Source organism: Crocodylus siamensis, chromosome 8, assembly GCF_052110815.1.
Source record: "Crocodylus siamensis isolate JL-2025a chromosome 8, ASM5211081v1, whole genome shotgun sequence".
Classification (NCBI taxonomy): Eukaryota; Metazoa; Chordata; order Crocodylia; family Crocodylidae; genus Crocodylus; species Crocodylus siamensis.
In genome coordinates, this window is record NC_143402.1 from 62,987,512 (window position 1) to 63,010,343 (window position 22,832).

The 22,832-nt window shown below is 44.2% G+C and overlaps 1 protein-coding gene across 1 annotated transcript in view; it reads right to left on the bottom strand.

Moving 5' to 3' along the window:
- Nucleotides 1-22,832, bottom strand: part of TBCD (tubulin folding cofactor D) — a 220,676-nt gene that overhangs the window by 82,517 nt on the left and 115,327 nt on the right. Inside the window, exons 16-17 of the mRNA XM_090061103.1 lie at nucleotides 17,019-17,048; nucleotides 7,349-7,434 (exon numbers count right to left, since the gene is read on the bottom strand). Of these exons, the coding sequence (XP_089917229.1) occupies nucleotides 7,349-7,434; nucleotides 17,019-17,048 (116 nt within the window). The remainder of the gene's footprint in view (nucleotides 1-7,348; nucleotides 7,435-17,018; nucleotides 17,049-22,832) is intronic.

Sequence of the window (22,832 nt, forward strand, 5' to 3'; positions counted from 1 at the left end):
AGGTCTGAGGATGAGGTAGGTGAATATACCACACAAACTTCTCTGTCCTCAGTTTGCTTTTTTTTTTTTTAAATGTTGGAAATGACGCATAAGCAAGGTACATTAAAAGAACACTTAAGTGACAAAGTCAAGTACTCAAGAGTTAGGAGATGCCAGAATTAAAAATGTAAATTAAGAATGCAGAGACAAGTTGACCAGTCCTGTATCTTATCTTTTCAGTGGTTGACTTCACACTTCAGCAAGTGGAATAAGTGACAGCAGTGGTAAGCTCTCATCCTCTACATCAGCAGTGTCAAAATCACCTGGAGGGATGCATGCAGTGGGGGAAATTCTCCTATAGGTGGAACTGTCCCAGAACTCTGGGACAGTTTGAACCATTGCAAAATGCCCCCACCCCTGCCAATCAGTTGACTGGGAAGACAGGGTGATCAGGAGCGAAGGATTCTCCCAAGGCTGGAACTGTTCTGGGCCTAGGGACAGTTCCTGCCCTGGTATACCTGCTGTCCCTGGAGTTGTGCTCAGGGAAGGAGCATTTTCACATAGCTCAACCCATCCTACCTGAAAAGGTCAAGCTGCACTGCCTCTGTCTCCCACTCCTTACATAAGTCAGGGTCACCCTAGTCTGTGCAAGGGGTTAGGGGCCCTTCCCTTTAGTTAGAACTGACAAGAGGAGCCCCAAGAGTGTTCAAGCTGCAGTGACTGCTTTCTATGCTATGGACAGAACTGGAACTGTGGACGAGGCAGGAGGCAGAGGCATTGTGGCTGGAACCCTCCTGAAGCTCCTGAGGGTAGTTCCAGCTCTGGGAAAATGCCCTTTGCAGACAGGGGTCAACTCAGAGATCTGCAAGCTGGGGAAAGGGAGGCATTTCCCCACAGCTCAAGCCCTCCTAGTACCCCTGGAATAGGTTGTGCTCTCCTGCATTGGGGCTGTAAGGCTTGTATGCTCCAGCCCCAAACTATTTGGAACTGAACCCTGTCCATAGCCTATAATAAAGCCCTGATTACTCAAAGATATCTACCTGAACAAACCTTCACGCTTATACAGAATCCTTGCAATCAAGTGGAACTCTACATTGATATAAGGGTTTATCAGACAGACCCTTTTTCCAGGGCTGAAGTCTACATATCAGAACTATAGGGCATGCATTCCATGTTGTTGCTTTAAGCTACAAAAATGTGTTGTGAGGTCATATAAATGTCTGTCAGAAAAGTCCATTCCTGCAACCATAAAATAACACTATGCATTTTTTGTATAGACAATTAAATATATACCTATTCCCTTGTGCATTAGTGCCACTCGCACAAAGATTTCAGGAAGGAGTGAATTATTGACCCAATTAATTACAGCTCTTACTTGCAGAACAGAGTGGTGAAGTTTTAATAAATCAGTTTGAGGAAGGGGTTGTCAACTGGGGGTATGCATACCCCTGAGGGTACTTGGGAAGCCCCCAGGGGTTCACAGCAGCAAAGAAGAGAAGCAGGGGGCACTTCTGGTTTCACCAGGGGTGCTTCTGATTTCACCATAAGGGACCCCTTCCCCACACTTGTCGACCGGCCAGACTTTTGCTTCTGGACTGGCTGCCAGGGGTACAACCAACCAAAAAGGTTGAAAACCCCTGATTTAAGGTATGGGATGACACATACCTCAGGAAGAGAAGCTTAATTAGAAAGTGAAAATGGTTGCAAGGAATCATAATTTAATAACTAAATGAAATTCCTTTTAAAATTATCAGGGAAAGAGCAAATAATAAAAAAAGAATGGTCACAGAATACAAAATGACCTGTCCAAGAGTTTAATACTTGCCTTAATTGTAACTCAGCTAAATAAATTAGGACCTTTTTCATTTACGGCATTTTACATATTTTTTCTTAAATAAGAACGTAATCAGCAATGCTGAATACAAACATTGCAAATCAACCAAAAGGCAAAGTAAATGCCAGTGAGAGCTTAGAAGAGAAGACCGAAGCAGAAGCCTTAAAAAAGTAAGCAAAAAAGAAACAGCCTATGCAAATTCCAAGCCAAAAAAACTTTATTTTCTTTGTACAGTTTAAGAACAGCAGGTCAAATTCTCTGCTTGTGTAAACTGACAAGTTTCACATTATTCAAAACACATGATCTACTGCATGTCTGCATTTTTGTTTAGTAGCAGGAAGAGACGGGGAACGTACGCAAAGTGTAGAAGAAAGGTGTAGACAACAGAAAGGAAAGAGTAGGTGGAAGGCAGAGATTACAGAAATGTAGGTTGAAGTGATTATGAACAAAAAAGACAAATGTGAAGAAGAATCAATTTAAAAAGGAGAAGAACGATAAGAGTTGGCAGAGTGGGAAGGATTACGCTAGGATTATCAGACAACATTAATCCTAATGATCTGCTTTGTGGAAAATTCAAAGTTGTCCCTTGAACACAGGCTGACATGTGACCTTTTTGTTTCCGGATATGTGGTCTGTGGCTCTATACTCTGATATACTGGACTTGAGGACCCCCATTTTTGTACGCATTATTTTATTACATATGCACCACTGCAGCCACATGTGGACTGTTGTGTGAAATAGCCTTTTTTTTTTTTTAACCAGCCATAAACCAAATTAAATCTTTGACTAAAACATAAGGGGGAAAAGCCACAAGCAGACAAAACAACAACTTGTTTCAAAGAGTGTTGTTTAAAAAAATAAGCAGTGAAACAACAAAAACACAGAAGTAAAAGCAGAAGGATAAAGGAAGGTTCAGGACAGTGATCATTACACAGAAGCAGAACAACACAGCATGATGCAAACAAAAAAAACCTACTTGATATGAAGATATTAAGTGCACATCATGCAAAAGAATAAAACTGAGTGCTAGCACACAAAAGCAGTGAACACCTTCGGTCTAACATGAAGCTGCGGAGGAATAAGGTGGCGGGGGGTGGAGCCTGATTATAAATGTTCTTCTCCATTTAAATATAATTTTTTCTCTGTATCCTGTTAGGCAATTAATTAACCTTAATGACTGCAGAGATTTAATAGATTTCAGAGATTTCATAGACATTAGGGCTGGAAGGGACCTCAGAAGATCTTGAAGTCCAGCCCCCTGCCCCATGAGCAGGAAGTCAGCAGGGATCATAGGATCCCACCAAGATAAACATCCAAATGTCTCTTGTAGGTGTTCAAAGTGGTGCTTGAACCAACTCCGGCGGCAGTCTATTCCAAACCTAGGGGCCTCAGACAGTAAAGAAGTTCTTCCTTATGTCCAGCCTGAAACAGTCTTGCAGGAGCTTGTGACCATTCGATCTTGTCATCCCTTGGGGCGCTCTGGTGAACAGACATTTCCCCAGGTCCTGATAAGCACACCTGTTAAACTTATAGGTGGCCACCAGATCACCCCTGAGCCTGCACTTTTCCAGGCTGAAGAGTCCCCTAGCTCTCAGCTTCTTGTCATAAGGTCTGTTTTCCTGACCTCTGATTATGTGCATGGCTCTCCTCTGCACTCTCTCAAGGTTCTCCACATCCTTTTTGAATTGTGGAGCCCAAAACTGGATGCAGTACTCCAGCTGCGGCCTCACAAAGGCTGAGTACAACAGGAGAATGACGCCCTAGGATTTGCTTGAGAAGCATCTATGGATGCAAGCCTGTGTTTTGCTTGCTCTACTACCTGCAGCATCACATTGAAGGCTCATGTTCATCTTGTGGTCAATTATGACCCCTAAGTCCCTTTCATCCATGGTGTTAGCCAGCGTACACTACCAAACCTATAAGCATGCTGCGGGTTTTTCTTCCCAAGGTGGAGAACCTTGCATTTTTCAGTGTTAAACACCATCAGGTTCTCGTCCGTCCATTTCCTGAGCCTGTCAAAGTCAGCCTGAATCACCCTCCTGTCCTCAGGTGTGGCTGCTTTACCCCAAAGTTTGGTGTCATCAGCAAACTTGACTAGTCTGCTTCTGATTCCAATGTCCACATCATTAATGAAGATGTTGAATAATAGAGGCCCAAGGACAGAGCCTTGAGGGACCCCGCTGGTCAAAGCGCACCACAACAATTGACTTCCATCAACCACCATCCTCCAGGTCCAACCACAGAGCCTATTCCCCAGTCAGTGGACTGTGGTGAAGCTGAGGCTGCAGTTGGCCAGTTCTACTAAGAGGCGATCGATCATGGGATACCAGACTGATGTCATATATCTTGACTTTAAAAAAGCTTTCAATCTGTTCCCCCTTGTCCAGGTGATAGGTCACCTGGTCGTAAAAGGAAATAAGATTGGTCAAGCGAGACCTACCTGCGACAAACCCATGCTGGCTATCCCTCAGAATTTTGCCATCGGCTACTCTGTTGAGAATGGTCTCCTTGATAATCTTTTCTAGGATCTTCCCTAGGATAGAGGTCAGGCTGATGGGCCTGTAGTTTGCCGGATCCACTTTCCTCCCTTTCTTAAAGATAGGCACCATGTTCCAATCATCAGGTACTTCACCAGAGCACCAAGAGTTCTCGAAGATCCGTGCCAGGGGCTGGGCTATGATGCTAGCCAGATCCTTGAGTACCCTGGGGTGTAAGCTGTCAGGGCCAGCTGACTTGAAGGTATCCAGCCTCTCAAGGTGTTCCTTCACAAAGTCAGCATTGATGGAGGGTAAGGAATCTCCCTCACCCAGGCCTTCCCGTCCTGTAATGGGCAGGGGCGTCCCAGGGGACTGGTAAAAAACCGACCTAAAATACCCATTTAGCAAGTTGGCTTTATCCTGGGCATCAGTTGTCAGTTGTCCCAACCGGTTTTAGCAGGGGCCCAACATTGCCCTTGCTTCTCCTCTGGCTCCTCACATATTTAAAAAAGGACTTTTTATTGTCTTTGACACTTGTAGCCAGTTGGAGTTCAGTCGCAGCCTTGGCTTTCCTGGTTCGCTCCCTGCAGGTCCAGACCAGTGCAGGATATTCCTCCTCAGAGGTGGATCCTGTCCTCCATCCTTTGTAGGCCTTTTCAGATGGAGGAGGTCCGCTAGTTCCCCACAGAGCCAAGGGGGCCACAGTGGCCTTTTGCTGCCTTTCCTCTGAGATGGGATAGGCTTTGCTTGTGCATCCAGGATCGCTCCCTTGAGGAGCAACCACTCTTCCTGAACTACCCTCTCCTTTGGGTCATGCTCCCTTAAGGCCTCACTGACAAGCTTCCTGAGCTCGTCAGGTCAAGCAGCGCTTCGCCTCTCATCAGCCCGTAGACTTCTCGTATCAGGCTGAGCTCATCCACATACATGAGAATGGTTTGTGACCATTTGCATCTGGTTGAGCACTCTTCCCATGAGATGTCCGGGTCATTGAAGTCTCCCATAACAACCATGGACCAGAAGCGTGTGGCCTCGGCCAATTCCCTGGCAAATTTCTGGTCATGCTCTTGATCCTGGGTTGGAGGTCTATAGTAGACTCCCACCATTGTATCCTTTGTGCTGTGTTCCCCAAGGACTTTAACACAGAGGGTCTCTAGTCATCCACCCTAGGTGCCAATGTCGGCTTTCAGGGACACATAGCTTTCCTTAACATAGAGAGCTACACCCCCGCCCCTTTTATCCACTCAGTTTCTCCTGTACAAGGTATAGCCATCTATACCCGTGGCCCAGTCATGGGTGGAGTCCCATCAGGTCTCCGTTATCCCTATGACATCGTAATTATTTGCATTAAGCAGGAAGACAACTTCCTCCTGTTTATTCCCCAAGCTCCTGGCATTTGTGTAGAGGCATGCAAGTGTCCCTTTGGGGGGGGGGGGGGGGGCCTTGCCTCTCCTACAGATCATTCCAGGGCTGGGGCAGGAGTGGGTTCCTTTAAGTGCCTTGGCCTGCTGGCTTTGCAAGGGTTGCTCAGTGGGCCAGCAGTGGCGGTAGTCCCCCACATCCCCTGGCAGGCTTAGTTTAAAGCCCAGTGGAGCAGGTCAGCCAGTCTGGCTGAGAAGAGCCTCACTCCTAAGTAATAACTTATAACATTAAATTGTACAGCTGATTCAGTCTTTGCAGCTTAGTCTAAGCTGCAGAGATTAATTTGAAATGGAAGTGAACAGACATTTCCCTCTGATTCGGGAAGTGTAGCCACATGCCTGGAGTGAAGGCAAGGGGTGCTACAGCACAGCCCTCTGGCATGTAGCCAACATAGGCTGTGTATTGGCTTCCACTTCCTGCTGCCCCCGAGATCTCTGGGATATGCCGGCCAAAATAACAGTTACAGGACTCTGCAGGGTTGCTTATCACTTCTTCCTGCTTCCAGTTGCCTCTGGGATATGTAGTCCAGTCACAGCCAGCAGAAAGTTTGAGTGGGGAAAGGGGTGTTTAACCCCCCCCCCCCCCCCCCCAGTCCCAGACCCCACCAAGAGTTTGCCTGGGGGGGGGCAGTCCCCCCCTCGCCAATCAGCCTGGGCTGCATCCTCAGCCAGGCTGCCCCACCCCCCATCAGCCATCCCTCACTGCTCCAGATACGGAGCAGACAGGCAGAGCCAGCCCTGCTCCCTGGAGCAGTCAGCACAGCCCAGGGCTGGAAAGTATGCTGGCGGACTGTGATTTAACTTGAACCAGGAAGGAGTCTGGGACAGAAGTTTCATAAACCAAATCAGTTAAATTTGATACTACATTCAACCAGATTTATCTTAAACCAGCTTCAGCCATTTTGAAGCTAGTTTATGTGCACTGAGCTTCTGTTCTGTTACAAGTTTAAATCAGTTTCTGATCACTTAAACCAGTTTATGTGTAACTTCTATCTCCAGCCTCAAAAAACCCAAGGCAGAACTGATCTAAGTTACAGGGTTTTCTGTAAGCGGCATAGTTTCAATCAGTAGCAAACAGAACACGCATTTTTATAGATCCTACATCGCAACATTTTGTTAACTTGTTCAAGTTCTGCTGCATGGTGGTCAGAAATGTTCACTGAACTGTCCACAAAAAACATGTCCTGATCTTTAACATGAGTTCTTACAGATGAGACATAACTCAGCAATGTATGCAAGTAATCCAACTCATTCCTTTTAAATGGTATTACTTTACATTTACCATCACTGAATTTCACCTATCATGTTGCCTATTGATCTAGTTTTGCAATGTTACTCTTTGTTCCTTCAATCTTCTCCAACCTCAACTTACCTACTAAGCAAGTTTGTGTCACTTGCAAATTTCCCCATGTTGCTACTCATCCCTTTTTCTGTTCATTAACACATTAAACAATATTGGCCACAGTAGACCCTGAAAACACCTGTTAAAACTTTTGCCATGTTCAGCATAATCTGTGTTAATATGCAAGTATAAGAAAAAAACATTTCCATTTGTGAAAAAAATAGAATAACAAAGATAATGCTCTGTTAAATCAACCGTGCACTTTAAATATAGGGCAATCTGATGCTTGAAAACTCACCTTACGGTAAGGAAACAATTTACTCTGTTACCAACAGCAAAATAATCAGCTGCAGTCAGAATGTCAATGCCATGTGGAAAAGTTCCCTAACAACAAAGAAAGAAAGTGTTACAGTGATGGATAAAACACTTCATGAATAGTCAACACCCACTAAAAATATCACTTAGGCATCAGAATGGAAAAGAAACATTAAACTTTAAATCTTGAATTTTTGGTGTTTCTACCAACAAAAAAAAAAGATATTTTGGATTACTGAACATCTGCCTCCTTTAAGAGATGAAAAGTAAAGAAATGAGTAGCACTGTTTTGTATTTAAATATAATTTGAAGCACTGAACATGTTTTAAAATATATTTTACACGGTTTTGCAGTTTTGGATGCTTTATAATTATATTTTCCTATTTCAGTTTTGTATTCTTTACAAACACCAAGATGTAGCTGTAGATATGGCTTCAACTAAAAACGGTCACATATCTACATACTCAAGGTCAGAATACAGGCCTAGTTTTTTGTAATTTCACTTTATAAATGAAGAAAAGACTGCAAAGATGGTTTGTAATTTCATGTTACTTTCCTTTCTGTTCTTGTTACTTCTTTATTAATAAAGTAGCTACCTATATGGACCCATACAAATACGCCTGGAGCAAGTTGTCCAATAGTTTACAAATAAAATGTTCTTGCTTTCACTGAAACAGTATTATCGTTTTTCATTTCATGTTGCATTGATGTCCATTTAAACCATGGATGTCAAACATATGGCCTGTGGGCCAGATTCAGCCCACAGAATCTCTCTACCCAGCCCAGTGGGTTACTAGAAGGCACTAGATTTTAGGCCCTTTAGTCCCAGTGGGAGTGGTCACTGGTAGAAGCTTGGCTCACCATTGCCAAACCCCATACTGCTTCCCTCTCTGTTATCCCAATGCTACCTCTGCTCGGGCCTGTGCTGCCAGCAGCCCCTTCACCGACTCTGCAGGGGTCAGCCCTAATCAAGACACAGCTGTATCTTCCATTTATAAAAGTGGTCACAAAACCAATGAGTTCCAAGTTGAGCAATTGGATTTTTATTAGTTAAACCTAAAAACTACACAGTAAACAAGAAATGTTTCTTTAGTTGTCAAAGACCATGATAGCAAGATACAAAAGAATGTTTTGTAAACAATATACACAAACACATAAATGTCAATGTGTCTTGCTGTTAAAGACAGTTTCATCTCATGTCTGAGGTACTCCCTGATAGGTTCTCTGGCAGCTGGTAAACCCAGTTCTTATTTGGCCACAACAAAGGGATACCTCTCAGCTAAACAGGGCAAATGCAAAACAGGCAATGTGTACAGCACTTTGTCCAGTTTCTTCCTCAGCTTATGGAGAAGTGAAGTACAGGCCTAAAAATGCTACTCAGTCACCTAGGGGGCTTCTACGCTCTGCTGCCATTTTATCCCTTCAGCTGCCTGCATGCTAGTCTGTAATTACACTTCCCAATATATCCATTTGCCTGCCTCTAAAAGACTTTAGGGCTAAGTACACACAGTCAAAAAGCCCAAGACTGAATTGATTCAGTCTTTACAAGTTAGTCTAAGCTGCAAAGACTGAACCAATCAACAAATGAAAACATATTCATTTTTGATTCAGGAAATGCAGCCACATGCCTGCAGTGGATCAAGCCAGGGTGGGGTGCTAGAGCACAGCTCTTTGGCACGTAGCCAGCATGGGCTGTATGTTTGTTTCCTCTTCCTGCTGCCCCTGAGGTCTCTAGGACTTGTAGTCCAGAACTGTACCTCCAGGGTTGCTCATGACTTCCTCTTCCTGCTTCCAGGTGCCTCTGGGATTTGTAGCCCAGTCACAGCCAGCAGTAAGTTCAGCAACGCAGGGCAGCTCTGTACTTGGGGGAAGGTGAGTTTAACCCCCTTCCTTGGCCCCATACCCCAGCCAGGGCTTGCTTGTGGGGGGCCAGTGCACCAGCCAGTGAGACAGCCCTCACTACTCCAACTACGCGGTAGAGACATGGAGCCAGCCCTGCTCTCTGGAGCGGACAGCACAGCCCAGCCGAAGGCTGCAAAACATGCTGGGATGCTAGGAGACTGTGATTTAACTTGAACCAGGCAGGAGTCTAGGACAAAAGTTTCATAAACTGGTTTGACCTAAATCAGTTACATCTGATACTACATTCAACCAGGTTTATATGAAACCAGTTTCAGCCATTTTGAAACTGGTTTATGCGTAACTTCTGTCCCTAGTGTAGAAGAATACCAAAAGTATAAAGGGAGTGGAATTAAAATGCACTTCTGCATAGACTGTATTACAGTGATGAAAGTCTGCTCTGAAATGACTTTGCCCTCAGTCTCACTCATCAAGGCTCAGTGGCAAGAGAGAGTCAAGGCAACCAGATATGAGGTTTCTGCAGTATCTGGATGGCTTACAATATCTAATGCACCTGTAGTAATGATCTCAGCCAGGGGTAGGCAACGTTTTTGGCCAGAGTGCTGAAAAAACTGCAATGTCTTCCTATGTAAGGTGCCAGAGTGCTGACATGCCAAAAAAACCGAGCCGGGGGGCAGGAAGGTACATGGCAGGATGCACTGCATATTAATATAGTTAATCATCACAAACTTTGCTTTTTTTCACAGTAAATATCAGGTTTTCTAAAATTTCTAAACCCGGGTGACAATAAATAATGCTACCTTTGTTTTTATGTATTCTTTTTTGTTAAGCATGCTGTGATGAGGGAGAGAAAAAAAAGGAAGACAGAAAGACAGACACAAAGAGGAGACAAAAAGGAGAAAGAGAGAAGGGAGAGAAAAGAGAGAAAGGAGAGACAAAGAGAAAAAAGAAAGAGAGAGAAAGAAAGGAAAAAGAAAGAGGGGGTGTCTCTCACTGCCCACATCTCCCACCACTACCAGCTGTGGCTCAGACCTGCTGGTCCAAGGCAGTGTCCGAGGGAGGTGAGGAAGGCAGCAACACCGCAGCAGCAGCTGCTAGGGCCAGGATGCTCAGGCCTCCCCAGCTGTCCTGAGGCAGGAAGAGCCCAAGCCCAAGGCTGGGACAGAGGGCCAAGCCGGGGCTGATACAGACAGATCCCCATCCCAGCTGGGCAGGGGCAGTACTGGGGAGCCAAGCACCAGAGCCAGGTGCTCAGGGCAGGGTCCAGGCATCGCAGGGAGAAGCAGATGTGGGGGGAGGTGCTGGAGGCAGGCTGACCCAGCTGGGCCCTTCGGAGGGCAGCAGTCACAGGAAAGTGGGAGCTATCCCAGGGCTTTCCAGACTCAAGCCATGGCAGGAGAGCCCAGTGGCACCCGAAGTGGGGCTCAGCCAGGCCCACAGGGGAGCTGCCAGTGGACAAGGCTGGAGCCCATGCAGGCCAGGGCAGCCACAGCAGCTGTACCTGAGAGCTCCTGTGGCCAGGCCCTTGCACCAGGTGTGGCTCTGTTCCGTTCACGCTGTACTTGGTGTGCAGGGAGGCCGAGTCTGGAGCCAGAAGCCCCCCAGGACTGGTGTCCTGCCCCAGCCAGGTTGCATCCCCTCACAGGCAGGGCAGCTGCACCCCATCCCCACAGAGCTGTGCAGGCCTGGCCCCATCTTGAGCGCTGCTGAGCACCCCCACCCACCATGGCCCAAGCCCACAGAACCCCAGGGCAACCCCACTTCCCACCCAGCCTCCCCCTGTACCTGCCTCCCCCACCCACACCTGCTTCTGCCCATGCTGCCTAGACCCTGCTCCTGTACTCAGCACCCCAGTGCTGAGACATTACCCACTGGGGTAGGATAGGGCATCCATCTGCCCAAGCCCTGGGCTCACCCACTCCAGCATTGCAACCCTGCATAGCACCTGCTGGGCCTGGGCCCTGGCCCCACCTCCCCACAGCTCCCCTCCAGGGACTGGGCTGGGCTGAAAGGTGGAGCCCAGGGTCAGAAGAACATAAATCGCATCCCTGTGTTCTCCTGACTCAGCCCTAGTACCTGATGCGGCACTGGGACCTGTGCTGCTCCCAGAGCAGCAACTTAAAAAATATATTTTTTTAAACAATTTCCCCTCACACCTCCTGATGTGCCAAGGAAAAAGTTTCTGTGTGCAACTAACTGGCACATGCCAGGGGCTACCAATCCCTGATCTAAGCCGTCCAAGAGCTCTACTGCAATGCCTTCCAGGTATGGAAATTGACATCTTATCAAGTTAAACTAAGTTCACTGGGACAGGAGATGAGTGCTGAAGATATTCATTCAGACATTACCTTGGACCTACCGTATGCTCTTGTATACAGCGTGCACCCTTTCCCCCACAACTAGACTCCCCTAAAATTGTGGTCCATGTATTAATCAGGGAAGGTGTTTTCTTCACTGGAAAAGAAGCTAGTCTGAAGACACCATGCATGTCAGGCTGCTGCCAAGGTGCTGCCACTTGTGTCTGGCTCAGAAAGCTGCATGGGTGGAGTTCCTGTGTTAAGCCTCTCACAGCCATAACTGTTGGCTAAGCACAGTAGCTTGTATCTAAAGCAAAAATGAGCTGCTGGTAGTATTTTATGAGGCTTGTGATGTGAAAACAGTATTTACAGGAACCTATATAAAGAACTACTTATAGTAAAAAATAAACAGGCTTGTTACTGCCCTTGCAAGGTCTGGAGCCTAACCCTGTGTGACAGAATAAAAGTTATCTTGGAAACTGTCCAGGAAATGTGACATCCCAGGAAACAACCTGCCAGACCAGAGAGTTCCTACTGCCTCACCAGATTGTCTCATGGGACACCACACTTCCTGGTCACTCTATGTTTCCAAGAGTGTTTTTCCACCCTTTTCCGCTCTGCATTTTTCCAGAAGTGTGGCCAACTGTGTGACACAGAGTAAGCTCTACTGTCTGGAAAAATTCCTGCATTCTGCCTTCTAAAAACAAGTTCTGTGTTTTTTTGGGGGACATGTATATGAGAAGATATGGTATTTTGGCCTTCAAACCAATACAGTTGCCCAGGATGTGGCCATCACTAAGGACAAGTGACTAGTTAGAGTCCCATGTGAAAGTTTAAGACCACTGAAAGGTGTTCAATTCAAAGGATGCTGCTGACTCCTATTGCTATCCCTTACATGCCAGATACACCTATACATGCTGTATATGGTACATATACCATACAAATAAATAAAAAAATAAAGTCATGTTTGTAGATAGGGAACTTATTATATATAAAAAAGCAGGTATGTGATTACTTCCATTTACCTCTGCTTATAGATGCTAAGATATGTTTATTAATGTACCCCAGCAATTTTTGGCAAGTTTAATTCCATAGTAAAAATCACAGTTCCAACTCTGTAATTTAAAATGTTCTTTTCAAGATCAATTTTTTATAGCATGCCTCATCACCTGTACACTAGTCATGTCTAATAGCTTACATATAGGTCAGATTTCATTAAGTGTAATATTATGATACTCAAAGTTATATTTCCTGATAGAGACAACAGCATGGCCTCATCGAGCCAAATTAAGAACAAATTTAAATTAGCCAATAGCTAAATACACTACACCCAGTTACAAAAGGAACAATCATGGTATTTAAACAATGACGTTATATAGGAGTGCAGGTTCTGGACATTATACAGTATCACTGGTTTATCTAGCTAGAGACATTGCAAAATAATATAAGAAGTATCCATTATGTCAAAACACACAAACATGTTTTTCCAGTATTAAAACTCATCTTGTTAAAAAAAATACATCTTGTTAAAAAAATACATGCATCCACTTTGATTTATTTTTAAATTCTGAGACTAATTACTGCTTTCATCTACATGGAATTTTCCATCCAGCTCTAGAACATGGTATCTTGCAGAACTGATGCAGTCAGAAATCAGAAAGTTAATGCACAGCTGCCTACTGAATAAAACTATCACATTTCAGACAGAAAAATATGCGCTCTACCTCCTTCCTCCTCAGAGAAAGGATGTCAGTTGCATCATACTGTCAGGGTGTACCATACATCATACAAGCAGAGTGATGTAAAAGGTGTACCCAATGATTAAGTAAGCATTTTCCTAGGCAGTGGGGAATAGGTCAGTATATCTCCCACAGGAAGAAGGTACATCACTTATTGTTCCTTTTGTCAGATTGTGCGCCATGTAAATTTAATGTTTCAATGTAGATCTCTCCTCAAAATGCAAAATCATACACAGTAATTGTGTGCATCTCTGGAGGAATTAAATTTTAGGTGAGATCAAATGTATGTAATAGGGGTCCACATACCCCTAAGGAAACTTACCCCACTGTGGCTTAATCTGAAACTGAACCCCTACTTGACCTAGAAAGACCCTTAGAAATCTTAAGGTGAATGAAGGAATCTGTGGCCAACTAGTCATTCAATATGTCCATATTTTTATATGTGAAGTTGCCTGTTCCACTGTTTTACAGGGGTGCTCAAATGTTCGTCGGTTCAGAAAAAATAAATAAGAAATGAATACTTGGGGTGAAAGTCAAAAAATGACTTTAAACCCTAAAGTGTAAGTTAGGGATGTTTAAAGAACCTAAGTCCAAGAGAGTGATCTATCAAACCCTGACTAACCACTTAGGCCATTCCAAACTATTCCATAGTCTGGAGGTAAGGACACTTCCTGGGAGGCTGCAGATAATCTCTCTTGCTTCATGGGCATGTGGACAAATAATCCAACTACCAGGTTCCTACATAAAAGGTGAGCACTACTGCCAGCTGATTCATAAAAGAAACAACTGAGTTGGTTATCATACATATTCTTATATGTATCCATATTCTTAGCTTCAGGTGTTTACACAGTTTGGTTAGAGCTGGTTCATGCAAAGTTGTCAAACTTACAGTATCCTGAGCCCTGCCCCACCTTGAGTTAAGTGGAAATCACAGAAAGGCGTTTACTACTATTAATCCAGTAACACATGATATAGAGTCAATGTGAGCTGCTTTGGGATGACTAAACCTTGAGTGCTACACCTTTAGCTCCTAGGGCAATCAGGATTTTCTCCACTTTTATGACAGCCCTACCTGGATCATATTACAGAAGACACCTATCCCTAATTCCACCTCCTCTCCCCCTTGAAACTAGTCCAACTAGAAAAATACATCACTTCTGAACACATTCACTACTGCTCATGCTCACCACTGAGGTATCAAACACAAAGTTACCATGACAAAGAAACCTGAGGCACCAGGAAGGGAAAAAGCCTGATGTTAAATCCTGGAATATGGCAAAGATCCCTACTGTAGGAGTTACTGAGGGCCTTAGACTTGCTTTTGAACTGAATTACATACACTTAGTCACAGCAGTTAATCAGCTGAATCCACTTTATCTCCACTGAAGAGATTTTTTTTAAGTTTGCACTCAGTTTTAACCGAATTATGATGAGAAACTAACAAACAGGCACATGTGTGCATGCACACACACATACCCCCAAGTCTTCTTTCCCACTCAATTCTGTAAAATCACAAATTAAAGTCCTTCAGAAAAGACCAGGGTGCTGCTTTTGAACCCTAATTATGTAATCATCATTTTCACCTACATGTCATATGACAAATACTATCACCATGATCAGGAAAATGGCACTGTTTTATATAACTAAATGAATGCACTCCTCACTGATAAATTAGAGTGTCATAGAGAAGTAGGGCGGGAAGGGCCCTTTAGAGGTGACCTAGTCCCACGCCCTTCCTGAGGCAGGATCATCCTGATCCAAACCATCCCATACAAACCATAATCTATCATCAACCCTGACACAACCTGCCACAGGCAAAGCAGGTCAGGGGAATAGAGAGGTGGAAAGAACCAGGGCTGAAAAACCCAATATGCAGTGGCAGCTTCCTAGCTCCAATCCCCTCTATTTCTCCATTCCCCCTTTCCTCAGAGGGGAAGTGTAGAGGGGACCAGGGCCAAAGAACCTAGCACCAGCAATAGCAGTGGCAGCCTCCAAGTGCTAGAGCAGCTGGAACTGAGAAATGCAACTCAGTTTGTAGACTGATTAATTATGAGCATTAATTATTTCTCTACTGGCCAGGTTTTCACTATCTGCCTTGTTGATTATGACCAGCATCCTGACAAAAACTCTTCAGGAAAACAGTGTAAGTGTAGAAAACAAAGAAAATGAGCCACATAATGCAAAGCTAAAGAAAATCAGTTTTAACTAAAATTAATAATACTGTCCCGGGGAACCAGAACGGGACTTACTCACGGCAGCGGCGGAGCCCGAGCGGGACATCTGCCGCTTGTTTACGCCGACGCGACAGGAAGTCGGCGTTGGTGCCGGCAAATGGACGCCGGCGATAAAAGCGGCCGCCAAGAGAGGACGGGCGGGAGAACGAGCTGGGAGCTTCGCACCAGCCGAGGCAGAAGACCCTAGAGGGGAACGGGCCACGGACTACCCAGTAGGAGGGACAGGAAGCTCCCGGGCAGGACGAGCTGCCAACTGCTCAGCTCGAGGAGCAGAGAACTCTGGGGACAAGCAAACGGCTAAGTCCCCAGAGAGAAGGACAGGGAACCCCAGCGGGGAGCCGCAGCTTACCCAGGCGGAGGGGAGGATACCAGCCACGGCCAGCTGCAGGACGACGAGTGAGGAGCAGCAGACGAGCGTCGAGGACGAGAAATCAAGCGACGGGGAATTTTGGGACTGCGAACCCGAGACACGCAGGACTTGCAGGTCCTGGGTTGGGGCGCCAGTGCGGGAACACGACGTCTCCAGGGAGGGCCGGGACCCGGAAGAGCGCTGAGGAGGCACTGTCGGGCGGAGGTTGACGCCAGCTGGCTACGGCCATAGACTAAGATAGGGATTGCCCAAAGGGGGCCTGGGAAGGTCCGGGTAAAAGGCCCAGCCAGTAGGGCTGTGGGGGCCTAGCTTTCAGTTTTTCAGGTTTGTTTTCCTTTTAGAAGGGATACCCCAGCTGAGGGGTATAGCTGGGGAGCTCGGGTCAGGGACCCCGCAGTGAAACCCCGCCTTGGCCGTGACCCAGTCCCGGGTCAACCAGGATACGAGGAACCCTAAGATAAGGGTCGGTCAGACCGGTGAGGCGGTTGGCCCCTCTGTTGGCGGTTGGCCTTCAAATCACTGAGATGTCTGACTATCCAGAAACAGGAGAACAGCATTTTTTTTTTTTTTTTTACTCCACAGTAAAACTCAGACTCCTACACAACTAATAGATCTCTTGTGAAAATTCAGATGCTGGTTTAGGAAAGGCAGTATGATTTAACAGACAAAAGCAGAGAATTGGAAATCAGGAGTCTTGAGTTTCAGTCATAGCTATTCCACCAAACTGCTCTGAAGATATATGTAAGTTACTTAGCCATTCACACTATTTCAAGAAAACTCAATGATGCGGAAAATGCAAAAAAAATGCCTTACTTCTATCTTTACTTTAATAATATGATGATTTATAAGTTACGTTGTGTTTCTTTAGGCTAAGGTTGTGCTTTTTAGAAGGAATTTCAACTAGTCATAAAACTCATTTTTCCAGAACCAACGCTGTCAAAAATTCACAAGCAAGTTTAGGGAATAAAACACAAAAGAGCCTCCATTTAGATGATGAAAATGCATAATGAGTGTTTTAAGTGTTATCCAAATTTAGATGTTCTTTTACTTAATTCTACTGAAGACGGACTATTTAATTTTAATATTCTGAGCTGCGTATTACAATATCTCTTCAAGAAGTTTCATGAATGAAGATTCAGAAAAGTTACCATACCTGTCTTCCAACATTCTCCTGGAAGGCTGCCTAAGGAACAAAGAGAACAAACATACCAAATGAGTCAGGTTTGGTTTTTGATAAATACCAGATGAATTCAAAACATGCAGAAGTATAAATGAACCATGGCTTTAATCTTTTATATAAAAGTAAGCAGAGTTAGAGGAATAGGCCTCTGGAATAGTGGTTTGTTGAGTTTTTGGTCCCGCTTTATGTTCTAATGCTCTTAAAGCTCTACGCTGAATGGCAACAGCTTAAAAATACAAGTTTATTAAAACAGTCACAACCATAAAAGTTGTCTTTGGACATGTCTACACATGACCGTACAGCACCTTTGTTACTGCACCATCTGTATTTCCTTTTGGACGTACTACAAGATGGCACAGTAACGACCCATATTGCACCATGCCAATCGCACACGGTTATTTTTGGCTGCTACATCACCTTAAATGGGCTATAATGAGGAGCACGTTGCTATGGCTCCATAGTGGTGGCATCACAAGTTTTGGCAATGGACACTACAGCACCATAGCATCTCGTGTAGATGCGCCCTTTGATTGCTAACACAGACCTCCATCATAGTAGAATTAAAAGGAAATTTGACCACAAATATGGTAATCAAAATAAAGACAGTTTGTTATTGTTTAACTGCTTCATCAAAGGATCCATCCTATGGTATCTAAAGTGTTCTGAGTTTCTTCAAAAAGAATCAGACAAATAAAATAGTTATCTCCTCTGTTTTGTCCTTTTTATTTAGAAAATGGTAACAGTAATATGTTTGGGATGCTACTGGTTTAACAGCATATTCTTCAGTAGAAAACATGGCTATTAGAAAGACAGGTATGAAAGCATATTAAAATACTAGTCTCTAAACTTGTAAAACTTGAGAACAAAATTCTTGTTCATTTCTTAATCCTGGCATTAAACAGACCCTCAAAAAGACAGAACTGACCTAATTAGTGTGCTACATCCTTACCTGTATCAAGGCAGTTTATTATCCTGGGCTAAAAACCATGTTTATCCTTGGGCTGAATGTGCTCAGCTTTGAGTAGCATCAATACAGAAGGGAATAATAATTTACACATATATCTAGAATGGCAATTAACTCAAATTAGCCCCAAATGTTGAGGGGAGGGGGACAGAAGGCAGCTGGAATGTTACTTCAGTACTTCACAGGTATTTAAGTGAGACAGCCAGCTTGTATGTCTGTAGAATCCCAAAATAAAAGGCATTGTTCCAGCACTGAATAGAACCCAAAAGAATATACTATTCTTTCAGTAGTGGATCCCCAGATCCCTACCACCTAGGTTTGATGCAGAACTTGCACTGTTGCACTTCTACATGGAATTTTTTTAATATTTCTCTTTACAAAATAAATTATTTTGTCTAAAAATATAAACATAAGTGCAAACAACAATAAAAAACATGTTCAAATGGAAGTATCATAATAATCTGAATGATAAAACCACTTCTCTGTAATGTCATTGTGCTTATAAAGAAAGTTTGCTGGGAGCATACAACAGTTCTCATCTGACAATGCGTGCAAAACAAACTGAGAAACTTAAGCTAAGAATACTGCAAGAAGAACCAAAAGATCATAAGAGCCACAAAGATAAATTAAACTCATGTTCAGTTCAATCGAAAAGGAACAGTAAATTCATAGCACTTTAATCCTACCACTGCCAGTTGTCTCCCCAGCAGTGCAGAGAGCACCCACATAAGGGACCTCCCACCTCTGAATGCTGCCAAAGCCCAACATCTGTAGGTTAGATACAAAGTTTTTGCAGGCTGAATCCAGCCCACAGGCTATAGGTTGCCAACCCCTACACAAAATGGATTCAACACTTCAACTAGTGACAGAAATTACACAAATTGGTCCAGGTGATTGGAAACTGCTTTAAGATAAACCTGGATGGATGAAGTATCACGCTTAACTACTTTAGGTTAAATCGGTTTATTGAACTTCTGTCCTACAGCCCCTCCAGATTCAGGCCATCTGCTCCAGCAGAGGAGTGAGGTGTGCTCTAGCGCCCCCTGGCTTCTGGCTACTGCAGACGTGGCTGCATTTCTGGAATCAAAAAGTGTTCACTTGCTTATTAGTTCAATCTGCACAGTTTAAACTAACCTGTGAAAATTGAATCTATTCAGGTTCAGGCTATACTTAGCCTTGGCCAGCTGCATTATGGTTATCACATTTTTTTTTTTATGTTTTGGGAGGGGGGGCGTTGAGTAAAAAGCATTCAGCTAATTCATCAGTATACCTGGCCAAATGTTATAACAGCAGGAACTGGGGATACCTGGGTTTTCAAAATATACACAAAGTACACAGTACTTGTTTCAAACTGCTAGAAAGTTTCATTTTACGTTTTTATTATATTTACCTGTGTACATAAGCACTGGTTTCAGACTACTGAAGTTTCATTTTATCATATTTAAGTAAGAGCCAATTGGCCAGCTGACTGTATGGATGAGTTTCTATTCAGTTCCATTCAGTCTGTATACTATAACGTAACTGTAAACTGATGAACAATGGAAAGGAGGAGTTGTTGTAAAACATTTAAAACTGAGTGTGAACATTTATTCAAGCCAGAATAAGTTTCCTTAGCATGCTATGATTTTACATTTTGCTACTGTTTTACCACTGCATTATCTCAGTTACTTCTAAATAAAAAAGTCATACAAATGAAAGATCTAATCAGTAGCTGAGTAAATTAGATGTGGTAGAACTATCCTTCCATCAAAGTAAAAGATTCCTTCTCTGATGAATAAACTGTTTTTACTAAATGGATTAATTTGGTAAACTGCAAAGAGATACCACATAATAAGGTAAAAACGTAGTAAGAGACTAGTAAACTTCCTGGCTTACTTATTGACTAGTTCTGTCTTCAGATAAGCATACAAAACTTCGACTTAATTCAGAACAAAACTGTTCATGTGTCTAAGGCAGTAATTCTCAAGCTTTCTAAACTCAAAGCACCCTTGGAAAAAACGCCAGTTCTTAGCTTTCATTTGTTTTTTTTGACTACAGAAGAATATTATAGCGTTTTTTTCCTGTTGCAAAGAACTCAGGAAGATCGCAAGTTAGAATGTTTTTAGTACTAAATACTCCTATTTGAAATCTCTGGGTTTATCTTGTGAATCGTGATGGCACAACTAACATGCTAACGTAGCAAGTGTAGACGAAACAGGGGCCCTAAATTGGAGTGATGGGTTTTTAAAAACACTGTTTCAATATAGGACGAGGTAAACCCCCATGCCATATACACCCATGTCTTACCTGCCTCTCCAGCAGCAGAGAGGGGAGGGCAAGCTGCTGGCAGATGGAGCAGTCCCTGGGCTGCAGGGAGTGGGGCTGGTGCTTCCCTCCACAGTTGCGGCAGCCCTCCCCCTAGGCGGCATCCATGCACAGGCACCCAGCTTGGGCAGTCCCAGGAGCCACCACAGCCACAGAGGGAAGGACTGGGTCCCCGGCGCAACTCATGCAAGCAGGCAAGCTCCAATGGGGGTGGAAAGAGATCAGGCTCAACACTTTTTTTTTTTCTTCAGTGGAGCCTGCCTTCCCAGACTGCTGCCAAGCTGCCTGCACAGTCCCTGAGCTGCACGAAGTCTGGTGCTTCACTCCACGGCTGTAGAGCAACAAACTAAAACTGCTCGGAAGTGTTTTAGTTTGCTGCACCCCAAAGTAATTTAAGGCTCATTACGCTGCCAAATGTGCTACAGTGGCTGGAACTGATGTGCAATATGCCGCCAACTTGTGCAAACGCCAACACCATTAAAGCAGTGCAAAACCATTTAACCCACTTCAAAGTGTCATGCACACATGCCCCTCATATCGTCTACACATGCTCATCATAGTGTGGCACCTTACAGCACCCATGAAAGGATCTTGTAGCAGTGAGAATCACTGATCTAAGGGTAATGGCATGGTTGGATAACAAAGCTAGTCTAACGTGCCTATGAAAAATTGTTCTGCATATTACAGCACAAGGAATTAGAAATTATAAAACCAATTACAATTTGTAAAATATGTGAGAAACAAAAATGTCTTAGGGTGATATCTTTTATTGGATCAACTACATAGTTGGGATAGACAAGCTTTTGAAAGCAACACATTCTTTGTTAGGTCTCCTGACTTACACTACTAAAATGTCTTTAAAAATCATCCTTAGTTCTCCAGCTTTCAGCAAACCACTGAACAGCTATGAAATGTTCTTAGCTTACAGATTACATTTGGTTGAAATGACAACAGTCAGTTCACTGGATGGGAATGGCTACCAGATTCAGGGGGGAGTTAAATTGGTGTCATATTGAATCTACTTTCATTTGAACCACTTGTGGATGGGTATCCAAAAAAGGCTAATGGATACTTCTTTGCATGAACTTGCTCTTGTTAAGTCATGATTAAAGTAAAAGTAAAGAAAAAATGTTCAAAAAATTTCAAACAAAAGCCATAAAAATGGAAGTAAAGCCATATGTTATAGGAGAACGTTTTCTTGAAATGTTTACTGGAGGGAAAAAATGGCATTCATTCCAATGGAATGCATTTTTTGAAATCTTATTTCAACTTCATATTTGGAATCCACCTGGCCACTGTCCATATTATTACATGTTCATTATAAAATAAGTTGTATTTTTCACTTCTTTTTAATAAAAGTTATGTTGGCACTTAACCGTATTTCTAGATTTCTATAAAATTTAGGTTTAAGTATTATAACATGGTATAAACCATCTGTGCCATGGCACTGTCGGTATCTGCCACTTTAAGGGTCAAGCCAAGCAGCCAGCTGGTGCTTAACTGCAGCAGCCATTTTTAGATTCATGGCTGCTTATGTAAACAGGGCAGTTCACTGCTGGCAGAGCAGGCAATAACATCGCCTGACTGCTAGACTAAATACAACATCCTGGAGGTAAGGGCAGGAGCTGTAGGGGATGGTTTGGAGGCTCCTGGTCCTGGGCATAACCTAAAACTGCACCCTGCTGGGAGTGGGTGGCCTGGTGGGGCTCCCAGTGGTGCGGGAGCCCCCAAGGAATGCCAGGCCAGTCATCACCCCAGTGAAAGGCGAGTAGGGGCACCTTAACCCCAGCCCTCAATTTTGGGTGGGCCATATTCCACTGCAGCAGAGTAGGCCAGGTAAGCTTCTGGAGCTGCCTGAGCCTGCTGGGGAAGGGACACCACAGGGCCAGGCATGCTTCCAGAAGCACCTGAGCCAGGAATGGGGGACCCCAATCCCTAAGTGCAGGCAGGAGGCATAAATCCAACCGAGGGACTCGACTAGTCAATGCTGGGGCCAGGACCAGAAGAGTCAAAAGGGCCAGGGACCCACCATGAGGGATGCCCACGATAAACAAAGAAGCTTGGGGTCCTGACTGGCCTGAGATGGGGCCAGGGCTTACGGAAGCCGAAGGTCCCATGATTGGGAGCCGCAGCTAATGAGCGAAGGGGACCGTTGAGCCAACTGCCTGAGATGTCATCTGCGAGGCTTGTACCACAGTGTAGGGGTGGAACGGAGCCACAGATAGCTCCCCCCCATATCAGGATGAAAAATTGGCAGCCTCCTGCCTTAATTAACAACCTAATTAGTTACAACAAGACGTGGCAAGTGAGACAGGTGGATGGCATGCCCAGAGGCAGGTGGGAAACTAGCTCTGTGGCTGGCAAGGGACCCCCACTTTGCCACACGATCTCCCTGCTAAATTATTTATCTCATTTTTATTTAACAATTTTGAAATAATGAGCTGCAAAAACAGACATTCTTCCTTGAGATGCTTTTTTTTCCTTCACTTCTTCTAAAGTTTCCTAATGCAGTCACAGTT